The following is a 22,127-nucleotide window of genomic DNA, read 5'->3' on the forward strand; positions in this document are numbered from 1 at the left end:
TCCTGCAATTAACTGCTTTGCTTTGCTTACTGTAGTCCCCAGTTCAGAATCTGAGACAAATGCAGATGATGAACTCCATCTTATGCTACTCTAATGCTGAGAAGATACAGTGACAAATGTGGTTTTCCTTTGTCTTTCTATGGGGCCCGAAGAACAATCTCTTATCAGAGATTGAGTTTAAAGGGACACAGTTACAAGAGTGACTTGGGGTAATGGACTGATTAATTTAGACTGAAGTCCTCTCTCTCACCCGAAATAGAAACACTACCATGGCAAGGTTCTTCCCATTGTCCTCCTGACATGCCCCAACACTGACCTGTAGAAACAACCTGTCTAGGAGAAAGCAGGAGTTCAGATTTCACAAAGCATTCAATCCTTGAGCTTTCTGCTAAGAGTACCACACATTGGGACAACAGTTGTGGTTTTGTGCAGTAGGAACCGGTTTGAGACAAACATTACATGGTACCTGGCCCCCCCTCAACAGCTATCAAATGGTGTGAGATTTGGTTACTTCCTCTAGCCCCCACCATGCCCCACCTCTTCCTGTCCCCACCCCACCTCTGTCCGTCCCTTTTCCCAAAGCCCCATCAATACCCCACCACTTCACGCCCCCTCCCCTGAGCATCCCCCACCATTGCTCCTCCCCCTCTCTCCCAGTGCCTCCTGCTATGCTGAACAGCTATTCCACGGTGTGCAAGCAGTGCTGGGGGAGAGAAGAAGGAGCTGATCAGTGGGAAGCACCAAGGGGAGGGGGTTGGCTGCCGATGGTTGCTGAGTAGCCATTAACTTTTTTCCATGGGTGCTTCACAGAATCAGTGTTTATGGCTATTACCATCTTGAAGACCATTCAAGAGACTGTCAAACAAAAGGGATTCTTTAAAAAAAACTCTCTCCAGCTAAAGGGAAAAAATATAAGGGATTTTGTTAAAATAAACCCCTTATTTAACACTTCACAGGTCATAATAAAAAGTTAAGAAAATTATTACAACTGTTTTGCCATGGTTCTAAGCAGGCTGAGGTCTCTCTTTACTAAATCCCAAGCCTTGTTTAAAATTGCTTGATGATGGACAATTTCAGGGACTTGTTAACAATATGTTGGAGTCTTTGGGCACATCTATTCCATCTCTCTTAATACAACAGCTCCCACCCATGTTGCCATGGCCACGCAGCTAGTGCATCAGCTTGTGTAAAGTTAGTGCATATCTGTCTCCTTGGGCTAGGAAGCACTCTCCGAGAGTAGAGGTACCCTCAAAGACAGGAAGAATGCTGCAAGCAGTGTTGGCTGGTTCTCCTGACTCAAGAGATGGGGAATAAGCCACACTCATCTGAACGGCTGACACAGAGACTAAGCCAGTGGTCTCCAACCTTTTTAAGCACAAGATCACTTTTTTAATATAAGCGCAGTCCAAAATCTACCTCAAATATAAATACCCTTGTCCCGCCTCCCTCCTGTCTCTTCTCCGAGGACCCTCCTCTGCACACTCCATCATCCCTCTCTTGTCCATCCTTACTCACTTTCATCAGGCTGGGGCAGAGGGTTGGGGCACAGGCTCTGGTCTTGGATTAAGGGATCTGGAGTGTGGGAAGGGCTGTGAGCTGCTCTTGGGGCAGGCAGTTGGGATGTAGGAGGTTCTAGGTGCAGGCTCTGGGATGGCATTTGGATGCAGGGGTGCTCGGGGCTGGGCCAGGGGCTTGGAGTGCAGGAGGGGGTTCATGACTGGGATAGGAGTTCAGGCTGTGGGCTCCAGCTGGACCCTGCCTACCTCAGGTGGCTCCTGGGTGGTGGTGCAGTGGGGCTAAGGCAGGCTCACCCCTACCCTGGCTCTGGACCACTCCCTAAACTAGTTAGCAAACTCCATCCCAAGTCCTGTTGTGCCCCCTCTGTGCTCCATGGAGAAAGGATGCAGAGTGGGAACCTTGACATCAGCACTCTCCTCTCCTTCCCCTGCCTTGCACAGAAAGCAGGAGGCTCCCCAGGGGAAGGGGCAGCTCCAAGGCAAAGGGCAGGACAGGAGCAGCAGTGGGGAGAGGAGCAGCCGAAGTGTTGGCACTTGATAGCCTCTTAGCCAAACCAGTCAGGATCACCTGCCAGAGGCTCCAAGATCTACCAGGTGACCACTGGACTAAGCACTGATAAGGAAATGTACCTGTAGATCTCTTTGTTATTTTTCACCCACTTTAAGCATAGCATACCTTACAGGTGCAATAAATCCTACTTGGTTTGGAAGTAGCTGTTTCTGTCTCCTTGCAAGTGTAAGCTGTCACAGGCTCCCAAAGAGAAACCCTGGAGGGATCCAGTTCAGTTGGATCCAGTGAAGTACACTTCTTTGGGTACCAATGGTGAGTAACTCAGAGACCCAGTCAGAGAGAACTGGATCGGGAAATCTCACCCCAAAAAGCAGTGGAGGGAGGCATGGGCCTGCCACATGAAAGGGATGCAGGGAGAGCTATGCCAGTAATATAGAAGGGCTAAAGTTTAAAAGTGAGGGTATCCTTTGTAACAGAGTATTCTGTTCTATTTGTGACAGTGTACTGTTATTTATATTTGATTTAATATACAGCCAGCCAAATTCTGCTTTCAGAGAAGCACAGGCAACTCCAATGATTTCAATCTGAGTTGCGTAGATGTATACGAGGACAAAACTGGATCTTGCATAAGCAATGCAAGTGATTTATGGTTGCAAAGAGAACCTTAGCTTTTGCATTTCCTGACTTATGAATGTTTAATATTTACATTAATGTTTTATTAATATAAATTTTTTAAATCTAGTAAATGTATCATTGCAAAGTACTTTTGCATTGGTTCCCAGAGGCCTATGGAGGATGCTGTATTGCGGTTTTTAAGACAGTTTAACTTAAAACTGTTATTTTATTGAAAGCATATTAAGGTCTTATCTTGCAGTCACTATGCAGACAAAATTCCTTTGGCTCTCACTGGAGAATTTTGTCTGTTTCAAGACAGGCAGGATTGGATCACTTATTACACTGTCTCTAAAAATGATTTTGACTTCTGCTTACGGGAAACCTGGCCCATCGCAAGAGTTAATGAACAAGAGAAGAAATATGTTGCTAAGCTTGTGTTTTTTACTCTGGTACCAGAGTCTGGGTTTGGAAATGTTGGGGACTCGAACCCGGACGGCCTTTGTTCGTTGTTTGACCGCAAAGAGACAGGCAACACCAGCAAGATCCAATCACAAGCTCTTTATTGAATGGTGCACACAACAATAGAGAGCGGCCCGTCTCCAAAGAGAACCAGCCCCGATTTTATTTACAGGTAGGCTTATATAGACAGTTTCGTCGCGTTATAGACTATTCGCCCAAGCAACCAACCCCCCTTTATTAGTTAGAAACCTTTAATACCCATGCATACCTGGCCAACTATACATCATGGCCTTAAGCAATTTATAATGCATCAGCAATTTCTTATTAGCCCAAAAGACAGGTACTGGGCAATAAGGAGACAGTTCGTTATGGCCAAAGGAGAACAGAAACGGAGTTTGGAACAAATGGGGAGAGCAGAAACAGGGAGGCTCCTTATCAGTTTTTAAAACAAACTGTTCCTTATCACAGCAGGTACAAAAATGCAGCTTTTTGCTTATCTCATTTTGCAACTTGAGCAAGCGTGTAGGATGCGTCCCTGCTTGAACCTATTTCCAGTTCTGCCCAGGGACTCACCCAGAAACCTTTGTTACATTTGCTTTAGCATAACTGCACTAGGCCTATTTTCCCTAGGGCCTAACAGTCCCCCCTTTGTCCCTAGAGTACCATGAAGGGACTTTTGGGACACAATGTAACAACTTACTACTTGGTGGAACACACCTTAGTGCCTATCCAACATCCACAACGAATTAGGACATAGAGAACTACCAAACCACAAATAACAATGACAGCGCTACGAAGTAAGTTATGGAGCCAACCACCGACATTTGGAAACCAGCTAAACAGGTTGCTCCACCAAGAATCCCCTTTCTTTCCTTCATGATCTTTTGCTACCTGCATAAGATGATGCGCTTTTTCCCAAGTGGCGTTATAAACGTTGGGAATATACACACAACACTCTTGTCCTATCAAGGCGCATGTTCCTCCTTGAGAGGCCAGTAGAATGTCTAGTGCTAAGCGATTCTGGAGAACCATTTGCCGGATTTTTTTCTGCTTGGTAGCCAGATTAGTTAAAGCATCAGCAGAGGTATTAGCCATTATTTCCAAGATTTTTTGAAGCCTTATTACTCCTTCTCCTATTCGATAAAAGGCCCCTCCACAAGCATTGGGAAATGCCGCACAAACACCTGTCCAATCATTCACAGCCCGCCAAGTAAGAGGGCGAGATTCTTTAGCATTTGTCTTAGCGTCCCTCATATTCCTAATCTTTCCAGTAGGGAGATGAGGGCGGTAAACAACAGGTGGCTCCAACCAGGCCAAGTAGCAGGATTCACTTCATGAAGGAGGAAGGGTCAAATATGCTTTGTTACCGCACACCCAGTATACTCCAAATAAGGGTGTGTTCCACGGTGCCCAACTACGGGGTGCAACCGGTGTTAGAGGACTATTAGGAAAATAACAAGCACAAAGCAATCGGTGATTAGGTCCCTGATCGCAGTGAGTGCAATTTAAGGGAGAACAGTTATAGGAATTATTCACTTGAAATGGGATACACAAGGAAGGGTCTATAGTCATCCAGGTAGGGAGAAGTGAGATAGAGACTCCATTGGGGATTAGATATTTTAATTTTTTTTTCTTTCACTTGATTCCCATGGCGTGAAAAGTTATATCGTGTTTCTATCTTTTTAAATTGATACCCAATATGTGAGATATTATAATAAATTTCGCACTCACTTTCACCAACCCACAAGGTGTTAAGCGTAGAGGATTCCTTAAGAAGACACCATTTACCGGGTTGTTGCCAGACCAACAGATATTTGTCTGTATGGATTCCAGCATTTTTCCAAGTTATATTCTGGGTGCCCAAAGGATCTTTCCATGATGGAGTCCAAGTTATATTCGCTGCGCTAAGTGCAATAGGAATCATGGGAAGGCCTTTTTGACTATTCATTGGCATTAAGGAGCAAACCCAGCAGGACACATTGCGTAATGCAGGCATGCGAGCTTTTATTTCATGAGCAAAGCGCAGGAAGGTATTAGCCTTTGATGCTCTTATATTCCATACCACCAAAAAAGCAAAGCAATTAACAAAAAACAGAGTAACACACAGAGGGCCCCGAAAATATAACAAGGCCATTTTTTAGATTCTTTAGCAAAGGGGCACCACCGATTTAAGCTTTTTTTAACCGAAGCTTCAGGTTGTTCAAAGGGATAGCAGTCCATTTGCTTCGGACACCAGTATCGTCTGCTTCTGGTTCACCCGTTTTGCGGTGGGGTGAACGTGCGCTGCTCCCTTGAAGTCCGACGTTGTCTGCTTCTGGGGAACCCTTTACCAGGTCGGGTTCCCTAGCGGTGCTCCTTTTGACCCTGGTATGATGTATCCAAGTGGGAAGCTCTTTTACCCGGATTGCAGTGGGGCTTACCAGAAGAGTTTTAAAAGGTCCCAACCACTGAGGCTGTAGCGGAGTCTTCTTGTATGCTTTTACCCAGACAGGATCACCTGGTAAAATAGAATGAACAGCTTTCCACAACGGTAAGGATTGAGATTGTGCTGAATATTGCTGCAGTGTTATTAGATGTTGCTGCAGCCTCTTTACATAAACTTTTGTTTTATTTGTTAAATCAGTGTTATTGGGAATCGAGATTAAAGGAGCAAAGGTTGGGGGTACATGTCCAAACAGAATTTCATAAGGTGCCAATCTAGTCCTAGCACTTGGAGTTGTTCGAATGATGTAGAGAGCTAGAGGGAGGACCTTAGTCCATTTCAACCCAAGTTCTTGGCATAGCTTTGTCAGGAGATTTTTTAAAGTTTCATTTATTTGCTTCACCTGGCCCGAACTCTGAGGGTGCCAGGGAGCGTGAAAAGCCCATTGGGTTCCTACGGCTTCAGTGAGCTCCTTACAAATTTTTGCAGTAAAATGAGTGCCTTGATCAGAGTTGATTATTTCAGGAGGGCCAAATCGTGGTATGATCTCATTAAGTAATACCTTGCATACTGTAGTCGCAGTAGCTCGAGTGGTGGGGAATGCTTTCACCCATCCAGTGAGCTGATCTATTATAACCAACAAGTGCCGTTTTCCTTCAGAGGGAGGTAAATCTGTAAAATCAATCTGTACATGCTGCATAGGTTTGTGAGCCCAGCTACGCCCCCCAGGCGGTGCTAGTTTGATCACACCTTTTGGGTTGCATTGCTGGCACAAGGCACACTTTTCCACCACCCTCCTGGCCACTTCATGAAGTCCTGGAGAAACAAACTGCCTTAAGATGATTTGGGCTATCTTATTTGCTCCCAAATGAGTATTGTTATGAACTTGTTGCACCACTTCGCTCTGATGACTTTTAGGTAACACAAACCGACCACCGCACTCCCACATTCCTACTGAGTTGGGCTGAGCTCCCCATTTCTTCCAGATCGCCTTTTCAGTATCTGGGGCTTGTTGCTGCCAAGCTACTAAAGGGGAACATAGATCCAACTGAGTTCCTTGTAAAGCAGCTGCCTTAGCAGCCCCGTCCGCAAAGCGATTTCCCACTGACACAGGATCAGTCTGTTTAGTATGAGCCCTGCAGTGGATAACTGCAATTTCTTTAGGAGCCTGAATAGCCTGCAATAGTTCGGCTATCTCTTTTCCGTGAGCAATCTGTGATCCCGAGGAAGTAATAAATCCTCTCTCTTTCCAAATAGCTCCAGTAGCATGACACACCCCGAAAGCATATTTAGAGTCTGTGTAAATGTTAACCCTTTTTCCTTTAGCATACAGACAAGCTGCTGTTAGAGCTTGCAATTTAGCCGACTGAGCACTGGTTCCGGGTGACAAAGGCTTTCCAATTAGCACTATACGACCATCTGTAACCGCATACCCTGAATGCCGAACTCCATCCCGGACAAAAGCAGATCCATCAACAAACAATTCCAACTCCGGATCAGATAGAGGAACATCAGTGAGGTCAGGTCGCGGAGTTGATACCTGATCCAAAGCCTGTAAGCAATTATGTACTTGTTCCTGCCCCTCCTCATGGGGTAACAAGGAAGCAGGATTTAAACTTGCACATCTCTTTAGGGTAACCCCATGGGTCATTAGCAGAGTTACCTTATACTTTGACAGTCTCTGATTAGTTAAATGTTTATGCTGCTGTGAGTTCAACAAACTAGCTACAGCATGTGGAGTGTGAACAGTTAAGGAATGTTCCAAAACAATTTTTTGAGCCTTTTTAACTAATAGTGCAGCTGCTGCTACATTTCTAAGGCAACCTGGGTGTTCTTTAGCCACTGAATCCAACTGTCCTGACAGGTATGCTACAGGTCTGGGGCTACTGCCAAAAGATTGTGTTAACACTCCAGATGCCACTCCCTTTACTTTATGAACATACAAATTAAAAGGCTTGCTATAGTTAGGGAGTCCTAGCGCAGGAGCTTGAACGAGGGATTCTTTCAATGCCTTAAAGGCTCGTATTTGCTCAGAGTTAGGGTGTAAAGGTTCTTTAGCCCCCTTTTTTGTTAGTTTATGTAAAGGCTTTAGCAATTTCCCAGCCGAGATAATCCAAGGACGACAAAATCCAATCATGCCAATAAAACCCCGTATACCTTGCTTGGTGGTAGGAAACGGGATTTTAACTATAGTTTTAATCCGTTTGGAATCCAGACTACGTATCCCAGGACCCAAGGTATACCCGAGGTACTTTACTTTTTGCTGTGCCCACTGCAGCTTTGTGGGGCTGACTTTATGTCCTTTAAGTGCCAACTGATTAAGCAAATAAACACAGTCACGCTTATTATCCTCTCGAGTTCTTGAAGCTACTAAAATGTTATCAACATAAGTCACCAGAGTAGAAGCAGCTGGCAACTGGACATCCTTTAAATCTTCCGCCAAAACCCTGGCAAACACACCTGGTGCTTTCACATAGCCCTGGGGCATTTTAGTCCATGTAAGTTGTCCCGGAGGTTCAGACCCTTTATTCCTTTTCCCCGCAGTACCAGGGACCCCCCACGTAAATGCAAAAAGATACTGCTTTTCTGACGCCACCGGTATGGAGAAAAAGGCATTTGTCAAGTCCATACAAGTAAACCATTTCGCCTCTGGTGGTACCATTGCCAAGATAGTATTTGGGTTCGGCACCACAGGATGTTCAGGAATAACATACTGATTGATAAGTTTTAAATCTTGCACCATTCTATACACAGGATTTCCATCAGGACCAGGCTGTGGTTTTTTTACAGCTAGAATGGGGGTGTTACAAGGAGAAACACATGGCACCAAGATCCCTTTGTTCTTAAGACTTTGTACAAGAGGTTCAAGTCCTTTTATTGCCTCCAATTTAAGAGGATACTGCCTCTGAGCAGGGGGAGGCACATTGCTTTTTACAACTGGATTTAAGGGTGAAGCAGATTTTACCAAGCCCACATCGTGCTTTCCTTCCCACACTATAGGGTTAACCTCATTTTGGACTCGGAGAGGAAGTGTGTTATAATTGCTACCAATGAGCTGTGTTAACAAATAAGCTTTTTCAATCGGGAATCGAAGGGAAATACTCTCAGGGGTACAAAAAATTTGTGCATGCAATTTACACAACAAATCTTTTCCTAACAGATTTACGGGACCATCCATTAACAGAAAAGAGTGCTGAACAGAGATAGGACCCAATGTAGCCATACAATCATTGGTCATGAAGTGGCGTTCAGGTTTCCCAGTAACCCCCACAACACATTTTTCTATTTCACCTTTTGGTGCCGCTCCCTTAGGTACAGCCGAATGAGAAGCTCCCGTATCCACTAATAATTCAAAGGTTTTCCGTCCTAATTTAAGGGGAACTACAGGAAATCGTGCATCACACTTAAATCGTATTATTCCGGCTTCGTAAACCTCAGGACCCCAGGGGAGCGGCACCTCCCTTCATTCCTGATCCACAGGAAACTGACCCACCACTTCAGGTTTGTACCCGGATTGCAGCCTAAGCGGGCATTTTCTCTTCCAGTGTTCTACCTTACCACAGCAATGACACTCATTAGAGCCACGGACACCACTACCTCCACGTCCTCGTCCTCTACTTACTCCACCTCTACCTTTTCCAACAGACCCTTCTTGACTATTATAGTTCCATTCACGGCCTCCACCTCTGCCTCCCGATGCGGCCACAGCCATAGCCAACAACGACACTTGATTCCTTATCTCTTTTTGCTCCTTCTTCCTTTCTTTTTCCCTCTTCTCTTCCCTGGCATTATACACTCTCGTTGCAATGCTTACTACTGCAGGTAAACTCTTCCCTTCCATCCCGTCCGGGAGTTCCCTAAACCTTTTTGCAATGTCCTCTGCACATTGCGCCATAAAGACAGTCTTTATCATTTCTTTGCCAGACTCCGAATCAGGATCCAGAGTGCTATGTTTCCTGATTTCAGTTGTCAATCGTGTACAAAAGTCGGAGGGATGCTTATTAGGGAATTGGATACATGCAGTAACCTTGCTCCAATTGGGGGTAACCTCTCCCGCTGCTTTCAGTCCCTGCAAAATAGCCTGTCGGTAACGGGCCAAACTAGTCTTACCCACATCCACATTCGGATCCCAGTTGGGCTCAGCAGTGGGCAGGTTTTCCCAATTCTGAGTTTCGTAATATGTCCTAGCCTTTTCTTTAACCTTTTGCTTTTTATCCTCGGTGAGGAGAGTATCCAGCAATTGGTTTACATCAGCCCAAGTTGGCAAGTGGGTGGAAAAGATAGTGCGAAACGTTCTTTCCACCTCCTCCGGGTTATCCCGGAGTCGTGGCGTGGAGCGTTGCCAATGTAACAAATCAGCTGCCATAAACGGGACATGGGTGTACGCTATTGCAAATGTCCCATTATTCTGGGGAACTGGGTAAGCTCGCAGAGGAGCCATGTATGCTTCCGGAGTCCCTGGTAACTTCCCAAAAGCTGTCATAAAGTTTCCAGGGGGCTTCCCCTGAACTGGGGATGCCATCCCAATTTTTCTTGGCTCCTCAACTATTGCTTTCCCAGCCTCCCCAAGCAATCTTAGGCTTACCCTTCGTGGCATTGCTGTAGGAAAGTATTTATTATTTTCTGTTTGGGTTTCCGGGGCATAGGGTGGGGGTGATTTAACAGATTTTTCTACACACACAGCCTGCAGAGCCCTTTCAAATTCCTTTGGTTTGTAATTATACCATACAAATAAATATTCCATTTGTCCGGGTTTAAGATTGACCAGTATGTCCCTCAGGGCATTCATTCTTTCTACGGAAAATGTCCCGCAGTCTGGCCAATCATTATCCGGGGACAAATTAGCAGTGAGTGAAGGCCATTGCGTTTGACACAAATCCTTCATTTTAGATTTTGCTAGACCGGCCGTTCCAGAAATGTCCTTCCAATCCCTTAGGATCAGGGTCAACGGGGCGTCCCCCGGGCACTTACTGCCGCCCTGTCCCATCTTTTCCAGCCAAAGGATCCTTAACCCAATTTCTTAATACCGAGCGCTTGCTTACCTCTCCAGGGACTTTAACCCCGAACACTCCAGGGACTTTAACCCCGAACACTCCAGGGACTTTAACCCCGAACACTTCAGGGACTTTAACCCCGAGGTTCTGGATCCTACTCAACGGGTAGGTGATGTTGCTGGATTTCTGCGGGCCTCAGCTGGTTCACAGGACACGCCTTATCGCCGGAGCAGGGATCAGGCCACCTGGCAAGGCTCCTCAAAACCGGAGGATGCGCGCTGCGTTGCTTCGGAGTCCGATCCTCTGCACCGGAGAGTCAGACGGGTCCCATCTGGGGTGCCAAATTTGTCGGGGACTCGAACCCGGACGGCCTCTGTTCGTTGTCTGACCGCAAAGAGACAGGCAACACCAGCAAGATCCAATCACAAGCTCTTTATTGAATGGTGCACACAACAATAGAGAGCGGCCCGTCTCCAAAGAGAACCAGCCCCGATTTCATTTACAGGTAGGCTTATATAGACAGTTTCGTCGCGTCATAGACTATTCGCCCAAGCAACCAACCCCCCTTTATTAGTTAGAAACCTTTAATACCCATGCATACCTGGCCAACTATACATCATGGCCTTAAGCAATTCATAATGCATCAGCAATTTCTTATCAGCCCAAAAGACAGGTACTGGGCAATAAGGAGACAGTTCGTTATGGCCAAAGGAGAACAGAAACAGGGAGTTTGGAACAAATGGGGAGAGCAGAAACAGGGAGGCTCCTTATCAGTTCTTAAAACAAACTGTTCCTCATCACAGCAGGTACAAAAATGCAGCTTTTTGCTTATCTCATTTTGCAACTTGAGCAAGCGTGTAGGATGCGTCCCTGCTTGAACCTATTTCCAGTTCTGCCCAGGGACTCACCCAGAAACCTTTGTTACATTTGCTTTAGCATAACTGCACTAGGCCTATTTTCCCTAGGGCCTAACAGAAACCCAAAAGTATAAATGGAAGCTACCAGCAAGAGAGGTTGCTTTAGAAATCTCATTCAGTTAGTTTGAGGAATAATCAATACAATTATTCATTAAATATTTTTTTTAAATATTGGCTGGCCAAGCTTCAGAGTAGCATGAGGAATGAACTGCAGTAAAAGCCAGTAGAGCAGTGTTTCTCAAAGTGTGCTCCGTGGAGCCCCAGGGCTCCACGAAACATCTCCAGGGGCTCTGTGAGGTTGACAAACTTGAAACATCCATAGGTACAACACATGCAATCAGTGGACCGCTGGGGCTCCGCATAAATACAACACATGCAATCAGTGGACCGCTGGGGCTCTGCATACATTTTTAAGCATGTAAAGGGCTCCGGAGCCCAAAAAGTTTGAGAACCGCTGCTTTAGAGCAACAAAATACAGATACATAGAATCCTAGGGGTGAATGGCTAGAATGGACTGTATGGAAGGTGGACCAAGTAAACCTAGACCATCCCTGGTGGGTATTTGTCTAACTTGTTCTTAAAAGCTCAAATGACATGGATTCTATGACTTGCCTTGGAAGCCTATTCCAGGGCTTAACTCTCCATATAGTCAAAGCTTTTCCTAATATCTAACCTAAATCTCCTTGTGTTAATGATAGAAGGTCAGAACACGGAGCGGGAGGCTGGTGGTAGCAGTGATTGATTTGAGGGATGGAAATGTCATTGCTAATCCAGTGTATGGATGAGAGTCTGACTTTGAATGATACTGAGGCACCAGTCACTTTTGAAAATGGAGTGCAGTTGTAGTTGTGTTGGTCCAAGTGTATTAGAGAGACAAGGTAGGTGTTTTATGTTTTATTTAGTCAACTTCTGTTGAAGGAGAGCTTGTTTCTCTCTCCAACTATCAGAAGTTGGTCCAGTAAAAGGAATTATCACACCCACCTTGTCAAGTCTGAAAATGGGATGACGGATGAACTGTAGTAGAAGCTATTACAGCTACAGAAGGCCAGATAAATAGAATTATAGGGGTGTATGACTGGGTCGAGGGGTACGATTGGGGGTTGTCTTACTCTGGCCTGCCCCTCAAATCTAGGTACTTTAAGGGTGGGGCTCAGCTTTCCTCCAAGGCCGCTCACACTCCCCCCTCACCCAGAGCTAACCCAGCCAGGTGGCCTGCATCCATATACCAGTCTGTTAGTGACACTGAAGCTCTGAGGCCTAGTACTCAGGTGGGTCCCTTCTGTTAGAGGCAATACGGCCCAGAGCTCTAGTCCAGAGATAAGCCTCCAAACTTCTATGGCACTGATTTGTTGTGGGGGAACCTGGGCCCTCCTGCTCTACTGGGTCCCAGCACAGGGCCTTGGTGGTGGTGGAGCAATCTACTGCCTGCTCAGTGGGGAATCCTACCGCAACACGCTGAGTGCCCAGAGAACAATTCTGCACCCTTGGCTACTTCCTACCATTCCTGGCTCGCTGCTTCACTTTCATTGCGTTGCTTGTGGGTAGTGTCCTTTCAGATGGCCTCCTAGGCTGCAGCTTCTGCTGAAGGTTCTGGCTGACTCCACTCCCCGTGCATCCTCTTCCTTCTGTAGTTAGCCATGACTAGGGTTGCCAGGTGTCCGGTTTTGAACTGGACAGTCCAGTATTTGAGCTTTCTGTTCAGGAAACAAATTGAGAAAATATAAATGTCCGGTATTTTCTAAATAAGATGTAATGTAGATTTTTATGTAATGTCAAGTGTGTCCAGTATTTTTGTTGAAACCATCTGGCAACCCAAGCCCTGACTGAGTGGCTCCAGAGGTTTTTATACTCCTGGGAGCATGCCCAGCAGGGCTGTGGGGGCAGAGGCCCTTTCAGCCAGTTGGGCCAGGGCAACTCCCTGATTCTCAGTGCAGGGTTGATACACCCCATCACAGGCTGGAATGGACTTTACAAGTGCGTCTAGTCCTGCTTCATGTGCTGAGGTAGGACCAAGTAAACCTAGACCATCCATGGCAGGTGTTGACATTTCCTATTGCTTTAGACAGGGTCACACTGAGACATGTTGACAAAGCAGGGTGGGGATCAGGCATGGTTACTGCCTGTATTGTACCTGTTCCATGGATACTTTCAATTCTGAGTCTATCAGTCAAGCACTGTATACCAGTCATAGGTTAAAAAAAGAGAAACAGAAGGATAAAGCATAAAAGAGAGCAAGTTGAGAAGAGTCTGTCATTTCTGAATCCATTCAGGTAGCATCAAACAGGTGTTTATTTCTTTCCATCTTTTTCCATACCAAAGGGGGTGATACGGATTTGTGGTTCTGATACTGCATAATCAATCACTCCTCTTCGCTGTGCTTTGTCAAGGATGGCTTTGTTCATTTGCAGTCTTTGTTCATTCTTTCCTTCCTATTTTGCTTGTCTCGATAGATTCTTACCTGGATATTGAAAACATTTTTGTAGATTGAGGGAGATTGTGCCTGCTTTTGAGGAGAAGTGAGTGACACAACAAGATGATGATGATCAAATAGCCGTTGCAATGCGTTTGTTCACACCAGTAACATTAAAGTGCTGCCTAGAATAGACACGGTGCTCTCAAGCCTCTTGAGGAACTTGTGATGGGGTTTTCAAAAGCATCTAGGGGATGGATTTGTAAAGGCACCTAAATGCCTTTTTTAAATCTGTCCCTGAGTGACTTGGGAATACAAGTCCCATTGAAAATCAATGGATATTGAAAGTCCAGTGGACGTGTGGGTCCTAAGATACTTAGCTGCTTTGGAAAATGCTGTTGTTAAGATCAAGGTTCCATGTGGCACTCTGTTCAGGTTCAAGGGACCCATTATAGATTAGTTAACCATGTTACTAAATACCTCAGAAAGCACACTGTGGCTGTAAGAGACAAAATTGCCTATTCTGTGGCAGCGTATACTATTTAACCCCAATTGTTAACAAATGGAAGGCCTATTAGCACAGAATACAATGAGTAGCAAAATACAGTAGGTGGGCCTGGAATGTGATGTACTAAGTTCTTCAACTTGGTCATCTGTCCTGGTTAGATTAGAGGAGAGGCAACGTTTACTCTATATAGAATTTGAAAACAGGTAAGGTTGTGTGTTGTGTCTAATCTGTCTAGGGGAATATTGGGAACACCAGTGGGTACTTGAATTTGCCACTGTATATTCATTAGCGTGGCTCTTCTGGATCTGTTAGTACCAAGCCTTTAAGCAGAGCATTACTAAGTTCTTGGGGGTTTTATTTTGTTTTTCTAAATTTAGCGACACACTGGTAGCCCTGGAGAGTGGAGTCATCTGTGCATAGTATGGGTACATAATGACAGTTGTGTGCCACACTCGCCTGCCACCATGTCTACCCTGACTTGCAGGCACTTCTCAGGGAAGAGAGAATGTCCATCTCTGCTTTCTGTTTAAATTTCCAACAAGGGAGCCAATTGTGATGGTTGTTTGGACATGTGAACACCTCACTTAGTTTGCTGGCCTCGGTTCCTCTTACTACTTTCATATACAGGCTAGTCAACAGCCACTTCACCCTCTTTCAGTAACAGGAGGAGGGCACGAAGGAGGCAAAGTAGATAATTTCTTTGTTCCTTACACCACCCTGATCCAACTCCAGTTTATTTTGTTACAAGAGGATTTGCCCAGTGTTGCTTATGTCCTTAACTCAATTTTTGTTTTTCTTCATTTAAATCGTTGTTCCGGGGTGGGGCCAGGGATGAGGGGTTCAGCATGCAGGCTGCCGTAGGAGCAAGGACTACCCCATCCTTCTCTCAGTGCAGCAGCTTGGGTCCAAGTGAGAAACGCCTCCCCATGGCCACTGCAGCTCCAACAGGCACAGTCGGGGGAGGGGTGCATGTCCCTTGGCTGGGGCAGGTCTAGGTTAATCTGCCCCCTGCACTCCCCAGCCACATTGAGGAATGGAGCAAACTGTGTCCTTCCCCCTCGCTCTCTGACCAGCAATGTTCCTGTACGAATGTGAGGGAGCTACAGCCTCCCCATCTTCCCTAAAGGGGCCCTTGGGGGTGGGAGGCTCAGGGCAGGGTCAGTCTCGGGGGGGGTGCCCCCATCCAGCCCCTTTCATTTACCTGATAATTCTGTCTCTTTTCTTTATGGTTTTATGCATCCCTATACGCATTGGGGGGTAGCTTCAACACCCCACCCCCGCACAACCAATCCTTTACCTTGCTTTAATTTATAGTAAGAGGAAGCTGCATACCAAATTTGGTGGTCCTAACTCTTACTGTTAGGAGCAGTTACTGAACAAATGGAGAGACAGACTTGCTTGCTCACAAACTCTCCCAAATATATGGAAACTTGCAGCTGGGTACTTGTTCCCTAAATTAAACAACTTGTTTGTCAAGATTGGGTTAAGATCATTTCCTTCTCAGTTACTTGTTTATCAGTTCCTCTCTCTGTTCAGCACCTGACCTTCCAAGACAGCACTGCTCTTTCTGATTTACTTTTAAAGAGTCTCTACCACCGGTAAAAAAAAAATGTTCATAAGTGGTGGAACACAGCCCATGTCTTTCTACTACTACTCCTTAGCAGTGAGGTACTGAAGTGCATATCTATGAAAACATTGCTTCTTGTTTCCCTCTATCTCATGCTTCCCTCCCATTTGTTTTGTTCATTTCAGATCCTTGGCGTTTTCAGAAGACTGTTGAATCTACACAGTGGAAGTCAAATCTTGTGTATGGCGTGGTTAAGGTTGCAGCCTCTCACCTCAACCTTCCTCCACTTTGGGCTGGTTACCTTTGTGCTGTTTTTGCATAGTTTGCAGGTGGATGCTGGCATAACAGGAGAGTCTCTAAGTACAGGACAAAACATCTCATGCTCAGGATCTTCTGATTGCAAGGAAGGTGTTATCCTGCCAATATGGTACCCAGAAAACCCATCCCTTGGGGACAAAATTGCCAGGGTTATTGTTTATTTTGTGGCACTTATCTACATGTTCCTCGGCGTCTCCATCATTGCAGATCGTTTCATGGCATCAATAGAGGTCATCACGTCGCAAGAGAGAGAGATTACAATCAAGAAACCAAATGGGGAGACCACCACAACTACCATTCGGGTTTGGAATGAAACTGTTTCCAACCTGACCTTGATGGCTCTAGGTTCTTCTGCTCCCGAGATTCTTCTGTCACTGATAGAGGTGTGTGGTCATGGATTCATAGCCGGAGATCTGGGACCCTCTACCATTGTTGGCAGTGCGGCTTTCAACATGTTTATCATCATTGCCATCTGTGTCTATGTGATCCCGGATGGGGAAACAAGAAAGATAAAACACCTGAGGGTCTTCTTTGTCACATCTGCATGGAGCATCTTTGCTTATATCTGGTTGTACATGATCCTTGCTGTCTTCTCTCCAGGAGTGGTGCAGGTCTGGGAAGGCTTGCTCACTTTGTTCTTCTTCCCTCTTTGTGTCCTCCTGGCTTGGGTGGCAGATAGAAGGCTGCTCTTCTATAAGTACATGCACAAAAAGTATCGTACTGACAAGCACAGAGGCATTATCATTGAGACAGAAGGTGAACATCCTAAGGGAATAGAAATGGATGGCAAGATGATGAACTCCCACTTTCTGGATGGAAATTTAGTGACTATGGAGGGAAAAGAGGTAGATGAATCTCGCAAAGAGATGATCCGGATCCTCAAGGATCTGAAGCAAAAGCACCCAGAAAAGGACTTAGACCAGCTGGTAGAGATGGCCAACTACTATGCCTTATCTCACCAGCAAAAGAGCAGAGCCTTTTATCGCATCCAAGCTACCAGAATGATGACTGGAGCTGGCAACATTCTGAAAAAGCATGCCGCTGAGCAAGCCAAGAAAAGCACCAGCTTGAATGAGGTGCAGGCGGATGAACCTGAGGAATTCATCTCCAAAGTTTATTTCGATCCTTGCTCCTACCAATGTCTTGAGAACTGTGGTGCTGTCCTCCTGACGGTGGTGCGGAAAGGGGGTGATATGTCCAAGACCCTCTATGTGGACTACAAAACAGAGGATGGCTCTGCCAATGCTGGTGCTGACTATGAGTTCACAGAGGGAACTGTGGTCTTGAAATCAGGGGAGACCCAAAAGGAGTTCTCTGTGGGGATCATTGACGATGACATCTTTGAGGAAGATGAGCATTTCTTTGTGCGGCTTAGTAACCTCCGAGTGGTTGAGGTTGAGGAACCTGCCGAGCTCAACAATTCACCTTACCCAAAGGCTCTCCTGGCTTCCCCTTGTGTGGCCACAGTGACCATCTTGGATGATGACCATGCGGGCATCTTCACATTTGAGTGCGATGTGATGCATGTCAGTGAAAGCATTGGTGTGATGGAAGTCAAAGTCCTTAGGACTTCAGGTGCTCGAGGTACAGTCATAGTCCCATTTAGGACAATAGAAGGGACAGCAAAAGGAGGTGGAGAGGATTTTGAAGATGCTTATGGGGAGCTGGAGTTCAAGAATGATGAAACCGTGTAAGTACCCCTTAAATTCTTTTCCCTCATACTTAGGTTAACTCCAAGTTTGCCTTTATCACAGGTAACACAGACAACAGATAATGGGCTATTTTCTCCAGCTCTCCTTCAATTTCCATACCTACCTCTTCCAGGCAAGAACCCTACAGCAGGATCTAAGAGGGAAATACCTCTTGTCTCTCCCCTCTCAGGCATGACAAAATGGGGTTTGGAAATCTTAGTGAGAAGACTCATAGTCCTCAAAATCATGTACTCAAACTGGCTAGTGAGACTTGGAGACTGACCTTTTCATAATCATTCGGTTTTGAGGATAGCAGGTATGATAGTGAGTAGAGGACAAACGCATTTTGTGGTCCTGTTGCAGACCTTAGTTAAAATACATAGCTACTGCCAACATAAATGGGCAGATTATCAGTAGTTGCTAAATAGGGTTGGATTTCCAAAAAGGCTCCGCACTGGCAGAATTCTGCTCCTGTTCATGTCAGGGGGAGCTGCAGAGAGCGAGCAGCTTTGAGCATTTTTGAAAATCCCACCCAGAAGAGCTAAGGTATCACTGAGAGCAATGGGAGCTGTTGGAAGCTGAGCTTAATCTGGCTCTAGGTGATGTGAGAAATAGCTGCAAGATCAGGCCCTTGGTCACTAAATTGAACCTTTATTGTATCGGTACGTCTTCCATTAATTGCCACTCCCTATTAGGGATGTAAAGGGTTAACAGGTTACCTGGTAAGCATTTGCCTTACGGGCATGCTTATTGGGTTAACGGGTGCCCAGCCCAGATGGTGCCACCCCTCACCTGCAGTGCAGTACGCTGGGCTCAGTCTGGCATGGCCAGAGCAGCCTCTGGTGGGTCAGGCACAGCTGGCTTGGAGCAGGCCCGCTGCCCACAGTGCTCCAGCCCAGCTGGGCCCACTGCAGCGCAGGCTGGCTCACCAATTAATTGTATAGATTAACATTTTAAATGGGATTTAACATCTCCGCTCTCAGTCTCTTTTATTTTCTTCCCTCAGCAAACAGCACATTGAGGACTGATTTCCCCATGCAGTAGAAGTGTTAGTTATGAGTAAAGGCAGAAGGTAGAGGGAAAAAATCCTCTCAAATAGTTTTTAATGGACTCTTGAATATGCTAGTTTGGGATATTAAAAGTCCTTCTGTAGGTATGGTTTTTAATTAGATCAGCCACCTCTCAGTAAATATAAGCCACTTACCTACCATGGGCTCTTCCCCTCCCTCGAGCTATACAACTACACAACTACGTGGTCTGTCTGTGCTGCTTGTACAACCAGCTGATCCATGTGGTAGCTAAATCCACGATTGGCAGCAAAGCACACCCTCTTGCTGGCTTGTGGCAAAAATTCCAGTCGGTGTGCCCTTGCTGCCTCTGACTAGAACTGTTTGAGCCGAAGAGTACTCTACCCAAAGGCCTTTCTTTACATGGATCCTAACATAGACATTAAAGGGGTGGGAGACATTTTTAGCTTTTGAGTAACCTTCTGTGTGACCATTACTGAGTAAACTGCTTTTCCCTGTGAATTTATTTACTAGTGATTCCCCCCTTAAAAATACTGCAATATTTTTCTGTAAAGAACGCTGCAACACTGCGCTTCCCTGTGGCGCCATGACCTAGTGTTTTCATACAAAACAAAACACAAGCACTCCTCCAGCCAGAGGAGGGAAAGGATTTCATGGCCTCCAATGGTGTGGACCCATCCTGTTATTTCAGCTCTTTCATTATGTACAAACATAGCTGATGAGAGAGTAGTGAGTAATAAAGGGCAGAGACATAATAATGTCTACCTGCTTTAACTACCTTCCATTAACATTAGTGGAGGATGAGGAAAAATCTCTTAAGAGAGTAGAGAGAAGTGGTGTATGGAATAGGAATGATGGTAACATTCCCTAATGCTGAGTGCTCAGGTGTCTCTTGTTAACACCAAGTCACTGAAGAAATCAAAGGTAGAATTGTGCTGACTTGCAACTGGCAGCAGAGAAAGGAAATCACTGTACCAAGGCTCCTTATGCAATACATATGTAGATACTGGTACCCTGAGCAGGGGTGCCAAACTCTCACATCTTCCCTTGGGCTGTGCCTACCTGCCATATGCTTCTCTCCTCCCTCCCCCCCCTGCTTCCTGTTGATTTCTGCTTGATTGTACTTGGCTATTCTTCCTTGATAGATGTACAGACATTGCTGGTTGGCTGAGATCACCAACAGTAAAAAAATTACAGAAAGGCAAAATAAGAAAAATGCTGATTGGGAAGGTATTTGATTTAAGGAAATTGACTTTATATATTTTGACAGGTGATGTTGACAATTTGTGTTTCAGGCATTCGCTTTTTGAATCTCATCTATTAGCCTTAAATATCCTGGCTTTCCCTCATAATTTCCTGCAACTGTGGCAAATTTACAAAGATAAAAATAGAAAAAAGATTTAAAATATGCTTCAACGTGATCTGTCAAAATTATGAAAACAGACAAACTGAATTGTGCCAAGCCTGAATAAAAGATTGAGGGTGATTAGCTTTGTCCTCAGCTTGCTGCTCCAGGGAGAAGGTGATCATGCTTCTCTGCTACTACAACTGCTCCTCAGGCTGCACTCTTTGGACAAAGTAGACCAAGGTCTCAGTTAAAATCTGTTGTGCTGGGGGACACCTACAACATGGTTTAGTTCTGATTGTGTGGGGCACAGGAATGTTTTAACTGGGTTCTCCATGATACATATTACTGGGGCATTTGGAGCCCAACAGGCTCAATTAGTGACAGAACTAATATAAACACTGTAATATTCCAGCCAGCCTCTCCTCTGCCACTAAAGCTTTCTTCTTTACAAATAGGGTAACATTTTAAGGTCCTGATCATGCTACCACTAAAATGGTTTAAGCTAAACCATGTTCAGCAGAATCATGTTTGAGTCTGTTCCCCAAGATAGTCATTGCACTTGCACACAACAGATGCTGCCATTTGCAACACTTCTCCTTGAGCTAGTCAAATCACAGTTCTGTTTTTAGAGCGGGGGTATAATAGAACACGCTCCAGTGAGACAGTGGGTTCCCATCTGTACTTCAAAATGGAATTGTGCTGGGGGCAAATATATTGTAACGGAGGCACCTTACCCTTCAGAATGACACCAACTAGTCATAAGTGAGCCTCAACACATCTGAAGTTTGAGTTTGAATAAGTGCCTATTATTCTAGACATTTATTCAGACATTAGACAAATCCTGAAATGGTGTGTGCCAGTGAAGTCAGTGAAGATGCAGTTGCTTACAGCATGGCTGCATTTACCCTCCGAGCCTCTTGAAACGTTGGTGAGGATGTTTCCTGCTGGTCATGAAGCATGGTGAGCACAGCTTTTGTTGCCATATTGGGAGAGTTTGGCTTAGAGACTCAGCTGGAATTACCAAATGAAGAGCTGTGAAGAGCAGTGATTTTCCTGAAGGGAAAAATAATTTTGGGCAGATGTTTAGGGTAGAAACTGACCACTATGGAGAATTCAGATCCATGTCTGAGCTGCTTGCAAAGATCAGCATTGCTCAGATCCCAGGTTTGGGTTTGGGCACTTCTCCAGTTTAACAATGTGTCTGATTCATATACAAGATGAGTGATGTGAGGTGATCTTTTCATCACCACAATGTTTTATGAAAACACTGGGTCAATAAAGTATCTTTCTTCACTCACTATGGATTCACTACCCAATTCCCCCACCTTTATCCACCCGTCACTCATTTAGACTCATTCTCTTTGTAGTACCCTTGTTAAGGAGTCTTTTGCTCATTGAGGAGGGAAGAGCAATAACATGTGTGCCCCATTCCTGTGAACACTTAGGGTATGTCCTTAGGGTATGTCTGCATTGCAATGAAACACCCACGTCTGGCCCTTGCTTGCTGACTCAGATATATAGGAGTTGGGCAGTGGGTCTGTTAAATGGCAGACTTGAGCCCAGGCTTTGGGACCCCATGAGGAGAGAAGGGCCTAGAACTTAAGCTCCAGCCCAAACATCCACACTGCAATTTTATAGCCCCATAGCCCAAGTCCTTTGAGCCTGAATCAACTGACATAGGCCAGACATGGGTGTTCTATTGCAATGTAGACAAACCATTAAGCATGTGCTTCTTTTGACTATCAGGAATAGTCCCATTGAACTGCCACCTGCATTGGGACCACTCAGGATAGTAAAGTTAAGCATGTGTGTAAGTATTTGT

General features: G+C 45.4%; 1 protein-coding gene across 5 annotated transcripts in view; it reads left to right on the top strand.

Moving 5' to 3' along the window:
- The window catches only part of SLC8A3 (solute carrier family 8 member A3), a 185,813-nt gene that overhangs the window by 32,193 nt on the left and 131,493 nt on the right, over nucleotides 1-22,127 (top strand). For all 5 annotated transcript variants that reach the window (XR_012903475.1, XM_006130304.4, XM_075927317.1 and 2 more), the window contains exon 2: nucleotides 16,106-17,928. Coding sequence is in view for 4 of the 5 variants with exons in the window: in XM_006130304.4 (XP_006130366.1) it covers nucleotides 16,163-17,928 (1,766 nt within the window). In the remaining variant the exon portion in view is untranslated. The remainder of the gene's footprint in view (nucleotides 1-16,105; nucleotides 17,929-22,127) is intronic.

The sequence above is a fragment of the Pelodiscus sinensis genome, chromosome 4, assembly GCF_049634645.1.
Source record: "Pelodiscus sinensis isolate JC-2024 chromosome 4, ASM4963464v1, whole genome shotgun sequence".
In the NCBI taxonomy this organism is placed as follows: Eukaryota; Metazoa; Chordata; order Testudines; family Trionychidae; genus Pelodiscus; species Pelodiscus sinensis.